The sequence below is a fragment of the Crinia signifera genome, chromosome 4 (assembly GCF_055691185.1).
Source record: "Crinia signifera chromosome 4, ASM5569118v1, whole genome shotgun sequence".
Classification (NCBI taxonomy): Eukaryota; Metazoa; Chordata; class Amphibia; order Anura; family Myobatrachidae; genus Crinia; species Crinia signifera.
The window spans coordinates 202073836-202090197 of NC_139220.1; the positions used below are offsets into that span (position 1 = coordinate 202073836).

The window sequence follows — 16362 nt, forward strand, 5'->3', positions numbered from 1 at the left end:
TAGCCCTGCCAGTAAAACCCTCGTCCAGAGAGGCAAGAGATACTGGCCAATAATAACAACTGACCCCGATCTGAAAGTGCTTAAAGATCATAGATTAATGCCGAGCTTTAAGAGAAACAGAAACCTCAAGGATTGGCTCGTTAAAACAGATGTCACCAATATGGGCCACACTTCCAAAGAACACTTTCTCTCAAAGAAAAAAGGCTGCAATAAATGCATTGGCTGCACCACATGCGGCTTTATGCTTACAGGCAGCTATATAGCGCATCCCCACACTGGGAAAAAATTTCCCATAGACAAAGCTCTCACCTGTACGTCTAAGTACGTGGTATATGCTCTGTTCTGCCCATGTGGCTTGTGCTACGTGGGCAAAACGGAGCGACAATTCAAAGAACGGATGGCGCAACATCGTACGGCCATCAGAGCAGCACTGTCCAGTGGCTCCAGCGAACAGCCAGTTGCCCGCCACTTTGCCCTATTACAACATGGGGTAGCAACCATGCGACATAAAATCATCGACCAAGTACCAGCATCCCCCAGAGGAGGGAACCGGGGAAAGTTATTATTACAATTGGAGGCGAGGTGGATTTACCGCCTAGACACTGTCCAACCCCGGGGACTCAACGAGTCGCTGTGGCTTGGCTGTTTCCTTTAAGTTGCTTCAAGAATTTTTTGTGATTTCTGTGTTATCATCAGCTTTCTTATTATTACGTTTTTCTTATTATTTTCAAAGCATTATCCCTTCAGGCATTACGGCCCTTTGGTATTTTATAGCTAACACAGCTCTCTATCCATGAAATATTGCTGGCTATCAGCCTCAACATGGTCGTCGACATGTAGATCTGCCCCCAATACATTACATACATGTAGCCCCACAGGTTAGGAATGCAGCATTCATATGCAAACCTCACCATGGAGACACTACACATAATATGTATAGAATTTGTTGTCCACACATAAACCACTGGCACTGTGCAATGCATCACACAGCTGCCATGAGAGCTACATGCAGGAGAATGTCCCTGTCCATTTTTTATTACACACTTATCCACCCTACCTACACTGTCCACCTTTTGTCAGTCGACACTGAACCACACAGGACCGACTTGTCAACACAAGATTTGTTTTTTTTATATATAGATATTTGTATATTTTCGCATTTATTATTCATTTTTTTATAGCACAATCAGACTGCCGCACAGATTGGCGGCTGAGCCTATCATATTAAACACACACACATCACGCAATATCGTTATGCTTTTATAATCCTACACACTTGTAGGGACCAACACAGTGCCGTATACTAGACACTCTGCATACACAAGACACTGGGTCACGCTGTTTGTATTCATGCTGTTTGTATTGTTTATATTTATGCTGTTCTAAATGTACGTATGTCTGTTTATTCCCCGTTACCTAGGTAACGAGGAAGCCGCGTCTCCAGCCCAGCCCACGGAGCGGCTCAGCTGACTCGACAGCTTCCGCCCACGTCAGACGTCTGGTGAGAGCAGACGGAAGATGGGACGGAGGGGGGAGATGTCAGCGTGCTGCACGTGCACGACGCTGATGGGAGGCGGCTGCTGCACATTTTAAGGTATTTATTTGGCGTGTACTCACTGTATTTCACTTGTTTGTTTTGGCTTGAGAAAGGGGGTCATCCCCGAAACGTTGCCTCATCTTTTTTCACAATAAACCGTTTTATGGTTTAACCTTCTGCATCGTCTCTGAGTGCCGCCCACCTCGGACACATATCTACTAGCCCTCTGGCATATGGGAAGGCACCAGGGCATTAGAAGACCCTACAGCAACTCCGAGTGCCGGCTCCCTCGGATCATATATATATATATATATATATATATATAACCAATAATCCTCTCCGCGCTGTATATGCAAGTATAATTCAAATATTGTAGTAAATGGCTGCCTGACCACACAAATCCCTAGAGGGTTCAGGGACAACAAAGACAATAAAAAACACAATTGTGGTATGGCGCCTTTAGAAAAAGTAAATAAAGTCCATATATATGGTGGTCACAAATCAGTGAAGCAGACCAGAAGAATTCATCCAATTTCTTTGTTTATTAACTTCAATTTTTTTCATCGGCAAAACCGTGAGAAGTATCCCAACGCGTTTCGTCTAGAACGACTTAATCAGGGGTAACATCATAAAATTCTAAAATACAATTATTCACATTTTAATAACAAATATTACACTCATTTTTACATGAATTACATACATGGTTTCACGGATAGACCCAATTACTACAGAAGAAAAGAACAAAAGAAGACAGGTGGTGGTGCAAGGAAAACAATGATTTGAACCCTGTGATTGAGCTAAAAGGTAATATATATACCTCTTCATTCCTATGACAGGAGAAAAAGTGCTTATAATTCTTCCAACCAGTTTTTCTAACTCCTCCAGTGAATAACGGGGAGAAGTGGCCGTTATTCCAGACCTAGAAATTAACATTTTTCTTAGTGACTTCTATACTGAGGTTTAAGTGCCTTATAATTTATAAATTGAAAGATATACATACCAGTTATTTCTATAGAGTAGAATATAAGCTGATGGTATGCTTACTTATATACAAGTGTGTGAACACCTACAACATATATAGAAAGTGTTTAATATCACTCATCTTCTACATTATAAGTGCTAATTTTCAAATTACTGTATTGTACATACCAATAAAATTCTGGCAAAAATACTTTTCTTCCCTGTTTGGTAAACCTATAACAAGGCAATAATTTTAGTGATTTTTTTTTTTTTTTCTCCTATACAAGGATCTATCAGTAACAATTGACCTCACATTTCATTTTCCCATTTACAACCATACATATAGGTACCAGTCAAGTATATAATTACCTTTTTCTCAAGGATCTCTCTCCTACAGGGAAGAACCGCAGACTGAGTGTCCTGAGTATTGAGGGTATATATAGGGGAATACATCCCTATGCCATATCCTCCTACTTCCTATTGGTTCATTTTTAATTTATCTAATTAGTGTCTCTCAGTCTTATTTTAAATAGTCCCATTACCGTGGTGTATGCTAAATAAAATTCTAATAATATCTAATGTTCTTAAATGCTTAAATAGGCCTTCCTATGTAACGAATAATATAAAAAGGGGGATCTACCCATAATTCCCCATTCTACCCATGATGCTGTTCTCCGTTTCCCTTTATCAGATACGTTTATTTGGCCTTTAGACTATAAAGTACGTGTGGTTTATTTAACAAAGATGCATTCTCATGTCGTTAGGACCATGATCAGGCTCTCTGTGTATCTCGATCTCTTCTGGGATCGTTTGATTCGGGCACAAAGATTACAGCGTGTGGCCGCCCGCTACTTCCGGCTTGCGTTTCACACAAGCACCGGAAATGCGGCTTGCGTTCCACCTCCCTCAGAGCCGCTATTGTTATCCACAAGCTGGCTGTACTATACGGTGTGAACGCCCGCTACTTCCGGCTTGCGTTCCACCCAACCCGGAAGTGCGGCTAGCGTTCCACCACCGCTACACGGAGATACACTTATTTTTGCCTCCCTGTAACCCGGAATAGTTTTATTATTATTTCCATCGGGGTATTCATTTATGATGGTATTATCCAACTAAGTACTGACTAACTATAGTGAATTCTCATTCACTACAGATAATCATGCGTTCCATTTGGCGGCCATCTTAGATATTTGCGTTTCACTCACTTTATCCTCTATAAGTGTTTTCTTGAATAGCCATAGTGTTCCCTATTAACTAATTAATTGTTTTTATAACTATTTTATATTACAACTCATAAACAAGGAGGGATCTTTTCATATTAGGTGTTATTGTTAGGGATCGACATTCTACCTCTTTCAACGACCTATTATAGGTCAATAACCCTTAATCATACTGACTGGTACCTTCACAATTATAATCAATCCTCTTAATTTTAGATATATTCCCGGATACACCTGCTTAAAAAATTAATTATTAAAAATTATTAAAAATACAAGAAAAACATATAACTAGACAGAATACAATAATAATATATAAAGGAAATGCATATTTATCCTCATTCAATATTAATCCATTATATAAAAAAGAATTAAATAATTAAACAAAAACCCCTTTCAATTATACATACACACTCTCATCTACTCCATATCTGAGCTAGTTTACTCTGGTTAGGTTTTTCGTTCTATATGGGACCTATTTATTTTCAGTAACTCTAAACAGGATCTGTCATTTCTATGGTTTCGTTTAGACCATTAGGTATTAAACTGTTCAAGGAATAAATCCAAAAGGACTCCCGTCTCGTTAGAACTAACTCTCGGTCACCTCCTCTCTCATCTATTTTAACTTGTTCTAGGGCAACAAAGGAAAAATCCTTAAGGTCGGATCTATGTTCTTTCTGGAAGTGACGTGGGACACTGTGGTTTTGTACTTGATTTCTAATATTCCTCATGTGTTCTTGTATTCTCAATTTGAGATTTCTTTTTGTTTTTCCCACGTAAATGAGGTTACAGCTGCATTTCAACATGTACACTATATGAGTTGATTCGCAAGTAATAATATCTTTGCATTTTGGAAGTCCAGAAAAATTGTTGTTCAGCCAATCATAGTGTTTTCTGTCGATATGCTTACAGCAAATACACTTGTTGCAGGGATAAATCCCTGCCCTTTTATTCAAAAAAGGTGGTTTTCCAGATGTTGGGGAATCTCTGCAAGATTTTAATCTGCTTGGTGCTAGCATATTCTTCAGATTGTTTGCTTTTTTGAAAATAATAGTTGGCTTTTCGGGGAGATGGGGGCCCAACACTGGGTCCTTCTGGAGGAGATGCCAGTGTGTATCTAGACATTTTCTTAGTTCTGAAATAGCAGGTTAGATTGTTCCCAATATAGATCTATGTTGGGAACAATCTAACCTGCTATTTCAGAACTTTGTGGAAAAGGGTTATGATCCCATTCAAGTAAAAAAGGATCAACATAAGCCTTCAAATTTACCTAGACAACCTTTGTTACAAGAGAAATCAAGGTCAGAATCAACCTACTATTCTGATTCAAGACCATTCGTAACAAAGTACAATCAAGAACACTATAAAATAAGAAAATGTCTAGATACACACTGGCATCTCCTCCAGAAGGACCCAGTGTTGGGCCCCCATCTCCCCGAAAAGCCAACTATTATTTTCAAAAAAGCAAACAATCTGAAGAATATGCTAGCACCAAGCAGATTAAAATCTTGCAGAGATTCCCCAACATCTGGAAAACCACCTTTTTTGAATAAAAGGGCAGGGATTTATCCCTGCAACAAGTGTATTTGCTGTAAGCATATCGACAGAAAACACTATGATTGGCTGAACAACAATTTTTCTGGACTTCCAAAATGCAAAGATATTATTACTTGCGAATCAACTCATATAGTGTACATGTTGAAATGCAGCTGTAACCTCATTTACGTGGGAAAAACAAAAAGAAATCTCAAATTGAGAATACAAGAACACATGAGGAATATTAGAAATCAAGTACAAAACCACAGTGTCCCACGTCACTTCCAGAAAGAACATAGATCCGACCTTAAGGATTTTTCCTTTGTTGCCCTAGAACAAGTTAAAATAGATGAGAGAGGAGGTGACCGAGAGTTAGTTCTAACGAGACGGGAGTCCTTTTGGATTTATTCCTTGAACAGTTTAATACCTAATGGTCTAAACGAAACCATAGAAATGACAGCTTTTCTGTGAAAAAAATCCTGTTTAGAGTTACTGAAAATAAATAGGTCCCATATAGAACGAAAAACCTTACCAGAGTAAACTAGCTCAGATATGGAGTAGATGAGAGTGTGTATGTATAATTGAAAGGGGTTTTTGTTTAATTATTTAATTCTTTTTTATATAATGGATTAATATTGAATAAGGATAAATATGCATTTCCTTTATATATTATTATTGTATTCTGTCTAGTTATATGTTTTTCTTGTATTTTTAATCATTTTTAATAATTAATTTTTTAAGCAGGTGTATCCGGGAATATATCTAAAATTAAGAGGATTGATTATAATTGTGAAGGTACCAGTCAGTATGATTAAGGGTTATTGACCTATAATAGGTCGTTGAAAGAGGTAGAATGTCGATCCCTAACAATAACACCTAATATGAAAAGATCCCTCCTTGTTTATGAGTTGTAATATAAAATAGTTATAAAAACAATTAATTAGTTAATAGGGAACACTATGGCTATTCAAGAAAACACTTATAGAGGATAAAGTGAGTGAAAGGCAAATATCTAAGATGGCCGCCAAATGGAACGCATGATTATCTGTAGTGAATGAGAATTCACTATAGTTAGTCAGTACTTAGTTGGATAATACCATCATAAATGAATACCCCGATGGAAATAATAATAAAACTATTCCGGGTTACAGGGAGGCAAAAATAAGTGTATCTCCGTGTAGCGGTGGTGGAACGCTAGCCGCACTTCCGGGTTGGGTGGAACGCAAGCCGGAAGTAGCGGGCGTTCACACCGTATAGTACAGCCAGCTTGTGGATAACAATAGCGGCTCTGAGGGAGGTGGAACGCAAGCCGCATTTCCGGTGCTTGTGTGAAACGCAAGCCGGAAGTAGCGGGCGGCCACACGCTGTAATCTTTGTGCCCGAATCAAACGATCCCAGAAGAGATCGAGATACACAGAGAGCCTGATCATGGTCCTAACGACATGAGAATGCATCTTTGTTAAATAAACCACACGTACTTTATAGTCTAAAGGCCAAATAAACGTATCTGATAAAGGGAAACGGAGAACAGCATCATGGGTAGAATGGGGAATTATGGGTAGATCCCCCTTTTTATATTATTCGTTACATAGGAAGGCCTATTTAAGCATTTAAGAACATTAGATATTATTAGAATTTTATTTAGCATACACCACGGTAATGGGACTATTAAAAATAAGACTGAGAGACACTAATTAGATAAATTAAAAATGAACCAATAGGAAGTAGGAGGATATGACATAGGGATGTATTCCCCTATATATACCCTCAATACTCAGGACACTCAGTCTGCAGTTCTTCCCTGTAGGAGAGAGATCCTTGAGAAAAAGGTAATTATATACTTGACTGGTACCTATATGTATGGTTGTAAATTGGAAAATGAAATGTGAGGTCAATTGTTACTGATAGATCCTTGTATAGGAGAAAAAAAAAAGAAAAAAAAAAAAAAATCACTAAAATTATTGCCTTGTTATAGGTTTACCAAACAGGGAAGAAAAGTATTTTTGCCAGAATTTTATTGGTATGTACAATACAGTAATTTGAAAATTAGCACTTATAATGTAGAAGATGAGTGATATTAAACACTTTCTATATATGTTGTAGGTGTTCACACACTTGTATATAAGTAAGCATACCATCAGCTTATATTCTACTCTATAGAAATAACTGGTATGTATATCTTTCAATTTATAAATTATAAGGCACTTAAACCTCAGTATAGAAGTCACTAAGAAAAATGTTAATTTCTAGGTCTGGAATAACGGCCACTTCTCCCCGTTATTCACTGGAGGAGTTAGAAAAACTGGTTGGAAGAATTATAAGCACTTTTTCTCCTGTCATAGGAATGAAGAGGTATATATATTACCTTTTAGCTCAATCACAGGGTTCAAATCATTGTTTTCCTTGCACCACCACCTGTCTTCTTTTGTTCTTTTCTTCTGTAGTAATTGGGTCTATCCGTGAAACCATGTATGTAATTCATGTAAAAATGAGTGTAATATTTGTTATTAAAATGTGAATAATTGTATTTTAGAATTTTATGATGTTACCCCTGATGAAGTCGTTCTAGACGAAACGCGTTGGGATACTTCTCACGGTTTTGCCGATGATAAAAATTGAAGTTAATAAACAAAGAAATTGGATGAATTCTTCTGGTCTGCTTCACTGATTTGTGACCACTATATATATGGACTTTATTTACTTTTTCTAAAGGCGCCATACCACAATTGTGTTTCATATATATATATATATATATATATATATATATATATATATATATATATATATATATATATATATATATATATATATATATATATATATATATATATATATATATATATATATATGGGAAAGTAACCCTTTCACTGCGCTGTATAAATATCGGCAGCACCTCTATAAGTCCCCCCTGTTAGTGGAGGAGAAAGAACGTATGGGTAGAGAAGATATAGCGTGCGCCTTCAATTGATTCACCACCACCACCTTAAATTTCAGATGGACATAGACATTTCTGGTAAAACAATTTGCACAATTTATTATAAAATAATATTTGTTCCATATGCAGTCACAGTCTTCTTAATCACAATAACCCGACGCGTTTCGTCCTACGGACTTCATCAGGGGTATTACATATGACTCATATTGGCATGTGTTCTTTGATAAAATGCTGGTTGTGCTGGTTTCTCAGTAGGATACTGGAACCGTCTAAAAACGTGTCTCTGCAATTTCCCTTTCAGTATGGAATGGGGCAAAAGAGAAGATGGTTTGGAGAGGGGTTTTTTTCCTCAGTCCTCTCCAGAACGTATTCAGTAATTCCCAAGCTGCAGCTATTTGGAGTGGCAGCTTGGGAATTACTGAATACGTTCTGGAGAGGACTGAGGAAAAAAACCCCTCTCCAAACCATCTTCTCTTTTGCCCCATTCCATACTGAAAGGGAAATTGCAGAGACACGTTTTTAGACGGTTCCAGTATCCTACTGAGAAACCAGCACAACCAGCATTTTATCAAAGAACACATGCCAATATGAGTCATATGTAATACCCCTGATGAAGTCCGTAGGACGAAACGCGTCGGGTTATTGTGATTAAGAAGACTGTGACTGCATATGGAACAAATATTATTTTATAATAAATTGTACAAATTGTTTTACCAGAAATGTCTATGTCCATCTGAAATTTAAGGTGGTGGTGGTGAATCAATTGAAGGCGCACGCTATATCTTCTCTACCTATATATATATATATATATATATATATATATATATATAGATATAGATATAGATATATATATATAGCTATAGATAGGTATCAATATCTATATATCTAAAATAGATTTTATATACAGTACACACACTTTTATAAAGGACTTCACCTTCATCTCAAAAAATTACACATCACCATAACAATGTAAACATTTTTACAAGCTTTGAACAGAGTATATATGTATTTCAGCTATTTACCCAGAAGCATTAGGCAAGACTAGATTCATACTATATACTGTATACACAAACACTACGAATACATGCATATGGCACATACAGTATGCATAGGTGATATACAGTATATTAGGCTGGTCATTCTATCACATAAAGACCACAAGGACATCTAATAATGTACACTATGTATCTACTGGCACAGGTAATTAGATGTCTTATACCCCGTTTTCACTGCAGGCAAATTCCCGGGTCGACCCGGAAATTTGCCTTTAAACACAGGTTTTTTTTGCAGTGTGAACGGGTGGCATACCCGGATCTCATATATGGGTAAAACCCTTCTTTTTACCAGTGTTTGAGATCCGGGTATGCAGACACGGGTTGACCCGATCTCACTGCATAAAAACCCATGTTAAAAGGCAAATTACCGGGTAGAACTTCTTCACCCGGGAATTTGCCTTGCAGTGAGTCCGTCCCTGCAGTCCCCGGCATTTTAATGCCGGGTAAAAGCCGTGTATTTCTCACTCGTAGTGAGAACACGGTATTCGTTTGAAGACTGAAAACAGGTCACCTTGTTTTGGGTAGCTGCAGGTAACACACCCAGTGCAACTGGGAATTACAGGTGTTTTGGATAAAAGGTGACAAGTGCAGATTTCTTCACTGTAACGTCAGCATGTATGATGTAGTCATACATGTATTTACCCTGCTGGTAGTATGGCATTAAAGACCATTTATTTTTACATACTCTTCCCAAATTTTTAGATGTTTATTGGCAAAATGCAATCTGGCCTTTCTGTTTTTAAAGGCTTATGATTTGATTACACCCTTAGATTACAGCTGGTAGCCTCTGCACTTTAAAACCATATTCATTAAATAACTTAAGGCTCCCATACATCCAAGTGCCATATTCCTGACCAAGGCTGGTCTGCTGATCACACTCCATCCATGACTGTCGAAATCACCAGGGAAATTAAACAAGTCCAAACGTTATACATGTTTAATATTGAAACATCCTTCAATTCACTAAACAAAAAAGAGACCAACAGACCAAATGTATAAAGTGCCTGCCAAAACATACTATAATAGCCAAACAGTTGTACAAAAGCAGCAATAATTACAGTAGGAACCAATAATCATCAGTAAATTTTTCTTCATGATCGCAAGTTGCAAACCGCATTATCCAAGAGCGGTTGCACAGGGACTTTTTTATACTATTTATCATATTCCAATGCACTTACAGTACTCCTTCTCCACTGCTGCTGTATATGCCTATGTAGGTTTTTATAGAATCCAGACTTTCAATATTTCAGAGGTATTTGTTCCTTAAAAAGACTGCATTCTATCCAAAGTTTCAGCCCTCACAAGGACCTTAGTCATGGTACAGTCCATCAATAGAGACCCAGGTAGCAAATGGGTACCTGGGTCTCTATTGATGGACTGTACCTTGACTAAGGTCCCTCCTGTGATGGCCTGAAACGTTGGATAGAATGCGGGTCTTTTTAAGGAACAAATAGCTTTCAAAAATTGAAAGTCTGGTGAGTGCCTTTATATATATATATATATAGATATATAGATATGCATCTATATATCTATATATATATATATATAGATATATATCTATATATATCTATATATATATATATAGATCTATCTATCTATCTATCTATATATATATATATACACACACACACACACACATATGATATACTTTAGGCATTTTTATACACAATGATTCTAGTCCTGGTTTTCCTTACCATGCATTGAATGTCTAGAGCCAGAGAACAGTTTTACAAGGGCCCAAAAAGCATCTTCTTCATTCATGTACATGAGGAGCAATGCAGTGATCTGGCTCATACCTTGGCAGTAACCAACCTCCTATTCAACAACAAAATGGTTGACTTTAAAAATCAGGTCATATTACAAGATGTCAGAAAAGCAACCCTGAAACCAGCTAATTTACTATCCAATGAAACCCAAATAAAAAGAATGCAACATAGCCTGCATATTCACCAACGGTATATTAGTTAAAAACTGTATATAATTAGAATGTATTATTTTGAATTAAAAAATTGTTTGCGCACACTGATAGGCAGTATGCTACACTCCATGGTGGCCTTGACAGCTTGGAGATAACATGATCGAACCTCTTTCATATTTCAATCTTTCAAATTTACCTTTTTTGACCAAAAGACATTCACCCAGAAACAGTGTTTGTCAATATGCATTTTAGTAAAATACAGTCAATCTTTATTAAATATTTCCAAAAATTATTCAACCTGGGGCTTCTTCCTTGGAGCCCACTGTCACTGAAAAACCATTGGTGGTGCAATTAGCCATGGATGTACCTTGACCTTGGGAGTTTTTAACTGTACTTCTTTGGAGTCTTTCCTTGGTTTTCATTCAACCATTCTCGCAATACCTCTGTTTAATCTGGGTTGACTTTCCTCTCGTGGACCTGTCCAGGAAAGCTGACTACAATCCCATGGACTTTAAACTTAATACTGTTTCTTATTATGACTGGAATATAAGGCTGATTGGACATCGTTTTCTATCCTTGACCTTTACCATGCTTGTCTATAATTTTCTCTCTGATCTCACAGACAATTTTCTCCTTTGCCATCTCTGTTCCATGCACATTGTGCAGCAGACAATGATACCAAACAGCAGAATGACTACATGCCTCTATTCAAATAGATATTGTCTGATTCAAAGCTTGAAGAAACCATGGCAATTCAATAAAAAAAAAATCTCTCTCTCTCCAGGGTACCCAATAAAATATAACTATAATCCATTATTTTTTTGTTAAAGGTGTACAACTAAATCTGGTATGGCCATGATAGAATATATTCAGAGGATAAGCAATAAGTTATCTCTTTTCACAGTCTCTTTGCTTTACTCTATGGCAGCACAGGCATGCAGGTAAGCAATAGCTTTTAATTTCAGCAGTTGTTTAAGAGGAATAAAGCATTAGTTTTTATGAGCTGTAAGGAAAGCGACATATTTGCACATCAGTTTCAAAAAAGTACATGGATTATGAGGAAAGCCTAGACATTTTAGGCCTGTTTATTTTAGAAAAGAAGCGTTTAAGAGGAGATAGGATTACTACATACAAATATATTAAAGGGTCAATACAGAGAACTATCATGAGAACTGGGTACTTGTGTATTATCACGGCACCCCCGATATTAAGTTGCACGACTTTTAATCGCATTGCATGCCATACACCGGGTGCATACCGTTGCGATGCGATTTAAAATTGTATAAGCCCCCTATACGATTTTAAATTCTATAACCACCCTAATGGGTACTTATAAGCACCCTAATGGGTGCTTCCACTGTAAAATGCACCCCCACACCACCCCAAGTATGAACGCCAATCCGAAGCGTGGCGAGCGCAGCGAGCCGGCGAGGGGCGGCAGGATACGCGTCCTCCGACCTTTTCATACCCCCACTATCCACGTCGGTGTGGAGTTGAACTTATATAGTGTGGCGAGCGCAGCGAGCCACCGAGCCCGAAGCGTGGCGAGCACCGCAAGGGGACGCGTATTACTTTACATGTATTCCACGTCCGCTCGCCACGCTTCGGGCTCGGTGGCTCGCTGCGCTCGCCACACTATATAGAATCAACTCCACACCGACGTAGATAGTGGGAGTATGAAAAGGTCGGAGGACGCGTACCGCCGTCGCTCGCCACGCTTCCGGTTCACATTCATAGTGGGGGTGCATTTAACATTGTAAGCCCCCATTAGGGTGCTTATACAATTTAAAATAGCATTGCATCACATTGTATGCCATATATAATGTTATACAATTTTAACATTGTATGACATCGGAGGAAATCTCGTAGCATCACATACCATTGCATGCCTTATGGTCTGCGATGCGATGGGCGCTGTGATACTACACAAGTACTGAGAACTGTTTACCCCAAGGTCAGTACACAAGACAAAACGGTCAGCCGCTAAGGTTAGGGGAGAGGAAGTTTCATAACCAGAGAAGGAAGGGTTTCTTTACAACAAGGATGGTTAAGATGTGGAATACTCTGCCAGAGAAGGTTGTGATTGCAGACTTGATCTTAAAAGTTAGATCATTTTTAACAGGTAAAGCTATCCAGGGTTATAACCATTAATTATAATGTATAATAGTGGTCTCAGAGCTAAAGAGGATTGTCATTTTGGTTCATAGTGGATTCTGTTTGAAACAGATTGGTAGTTACTTCAACTTCACAATATAAACTGTGCACCACAGGAGATCCAACATAGGTTAAATTGAATGGACAAATATAGCAAATATAAGATGTAGACAAAAGTTATTGGACACTGGCAGAATATAGATCAACAAGATGTAATTTACATCAGTACTGTACTGTCCACCCTGTGCATTGATTACTGCAGACACTCTTAATGGCAAACTGTCAACAAGTTCCAGGACAACAGCTAGTAGTATGGATTTGCCATTACACCTAAAGTACATTGACCAGCTACGATAATGAAGATTGTTGAATTGGCCTAGAATGTACCCTACACTCCAATTCACTCTGGAAGTTCTCAGTAAGGTTAAATATCCAGATTTTGAGCTGGCCAGTTCATCTGGGTTACCAAATTTTATGTAAAACCAGCTGAAACAGCACCAAAGCATAGCGCCACTGCCTCGATTGTTTCCGGTGTTTAAAGTATTTATAGAAGTGTACTTCATGCATCCTTGCTGCGATGCTCCTGCATCATAGCAAGGATATAGCGGCATAGCGGCATGGCGTGCGGAGGCCATCAAAGTGAATGGGAGCTGGCGTGCACATGAGCTTCTTTTCCACTCACTTCATTTTAGATACATTAAAATAAAAGTTATAAGGAAATGACAATATGGATAACTATTTTTATATATTTAAATTCCTATCCCTAAATTACAATCTAGTGCATATGATTTCTCTGCAGAGAAAAGAAAATCAATGATTGGTCAGATTAATCCGCATTTGCAGGCATAACCAAGCAAGGCCAATGCTGGAAATAGCCAAATCATAAGAACGTGCACAATAGTGAGGTTGGCCCCACTATGCCCCCCTCTGTCGGCACACCACCTGTGAATAGTTACGGCAAGCAGTGCATATTCCCTAAGCCTATTACAATCTCAAAAGGGGCAGCTTAGAGTTTGTAGGATATTTTTTATTTAGTTGTGATCTCACTATTGTTGTAGGTCTACAGCAAAAATACTTCACTACTCATAGTGCCAGGCAGGATGGGCTTAAAACAGTTCCTAGGAAGTAAATGTAAAACATTTTAAAAAAATTGCAAAAATGACCTTAGAAAAATATCGGTACTTGTGTACTAGCACGGCGCCCATCGCATCGCAGACCATGAGGCATGCGATGGTATGCGAACCAATGTTACGCGATGGCAGCCGATGTTATACAATTTTAAATTGTATACCATCGCATTGTATGCCATTCTATCGCATATACAATGGTATACGATTCAAAATTGTATAAGCACCCTAAAGGTTTTTTCCATGTTAAAAGTGGCCCCTATAAGTTAATTAAACGTGATGGGTGCTTAGTATGTTAAAAGCACCCCCAACGACACCCCCCCTATCAACGCCAACCCGAAGCGTGGCGAGCGCAGCGAGCCCCGTGAGGGGACGTGGAATACATGTAAAGTGATACGTGCCCGCTCGCCTCGCTGCGTTCGCCACACTATATAGAATCAACTCCACGCCGACGTGGATAGTGGGGGTATGAAAAGGTCGTAGCTCGCCACGCTTCGGGTTGGCGTTCATAGTGGGGGTGGCGTGGGGGTGCATTTAACATTATAAGCCCCCATTAGGGTGCTTATACAATTAAACATCGTATAGGGGGCTTATATAATTTAAAATCGAATTGCATCGCAGTGCATCGGGTGTATGCCATGCGATGTGATGCGATTATATGTCGTGCGACCTAATATCGTGGGCGCCGTGCTATTACACAAGTACCAAAATATCTGATGGAAAAAGAAGAAGAAATGACCTACGCAACACCGAGCACATCCACCAATGTACTATATATTTAGAGACTTTGCTTTAACAGCAGACTCTGAAGGCATACAGGATTTCAACACATTGCCAGGATCAGAGAGTTAACAAGACTGGTTTTGACACCATGCAAAACTTTTGCCAAGAGATTTCTTGCATACACTGAATTACCATCTGGTTGGTACATAGATCTAGCATGTGTAGCTCTCCCTGAGCAGTGTAAATTCTCTGTGCATTGTGACCAACATGATAATTACACACAGATGTTCCTGTACAAGAGATGGCAATAGCACTGTTATTAACACAGAAGAAGTGACCTGCAACACTTTAGAAACCCAGGTACAGTAATCTATATATAGAGGCCTCATGTTGGGTGATTAGAAAAATGATCAGGACCTTCTACCCCTGCCACCTGTTCTTATTCTTCAATATGTGAGCATATTTTGCAGCAAGCACCTTCTGTGCTCTGACTAATTTAATGCTGTTGAACAGGGATATTCATCACTAAGTACAATTAGGCCTCTTCAAAACTCACATTATTTCCATTATACAAAAAAAAAAAGACCAAAAAAAAAATCAATGATAAAACATCACATTCCGCTTTTCAGAAGCTAATTTAAGTCTTATTTATTTATTTTTTAACGCGACAAAAAAAAAATGCAAAATCACCTAACATAGGAAAGGCTGGCTATAAAATATAGCACTATATGCATTATCATAAAATCCAAGAATATTTACAAATATAATATGTCATAGTATCCCAGCCAACAAAGAAAAGTTAGTAAGCTCAATTTAAAAAGTAAATTATGCCCGATTATTTCTGTGTAAAAAACTTGGTAATGCAGGTAGGTGCTAACAATAAGTAAATCATTAATTCAGAAACTCTTTATATCCTCCTAACAAGAAAACATGCAACAGGCCCTTCGAATTCTCTGAGTTCAGTTCCATTCGGACTGCCCCTAGATGCACCACAATGTGTGCACTCCTCAACCAACAGGACCTACAGTATAGCATTAGTTGTAACCAGGGCCGGCGCCACCACTAGGCATTTGCCTAGGGCGCCGGACACTGGAGGGTGGTACTGAGCCGCCGAGGTACCATAGGGAGGTACCAGAAAGCAGGGAGCGGGGAGCAGGTGAGTCTGTAATCCTCTCCCCGACCCCCATCCTGCCCGTTAAT

General features: G+C 38.5%; 1 protein-coding gene across 4 annotated transcripts in view; it reads right to left on the minus strand.

The window, feature by feature from the left end:
• USP6NL (USP6 N-terminal like) overlaps positions 1-16362 on the minus strand; it is a 225014-nt gene that overhangs the window by 47592 nt on the left and 161060 nt on the right. For all 4 annotated transcript variants that reach the window (XM_083183410.1, XM_083183412.1, XM_083183409.1 and 1 more), the window contains one exon: positions 10935-11055. In XM_083183410.1, the coding sequence (XP_083039536.1) occupies positions 10935-11055 (121 nt within the window). The remainder of the gene's footprint in view (positions 1-10934; positions 11056-16362) is intronic.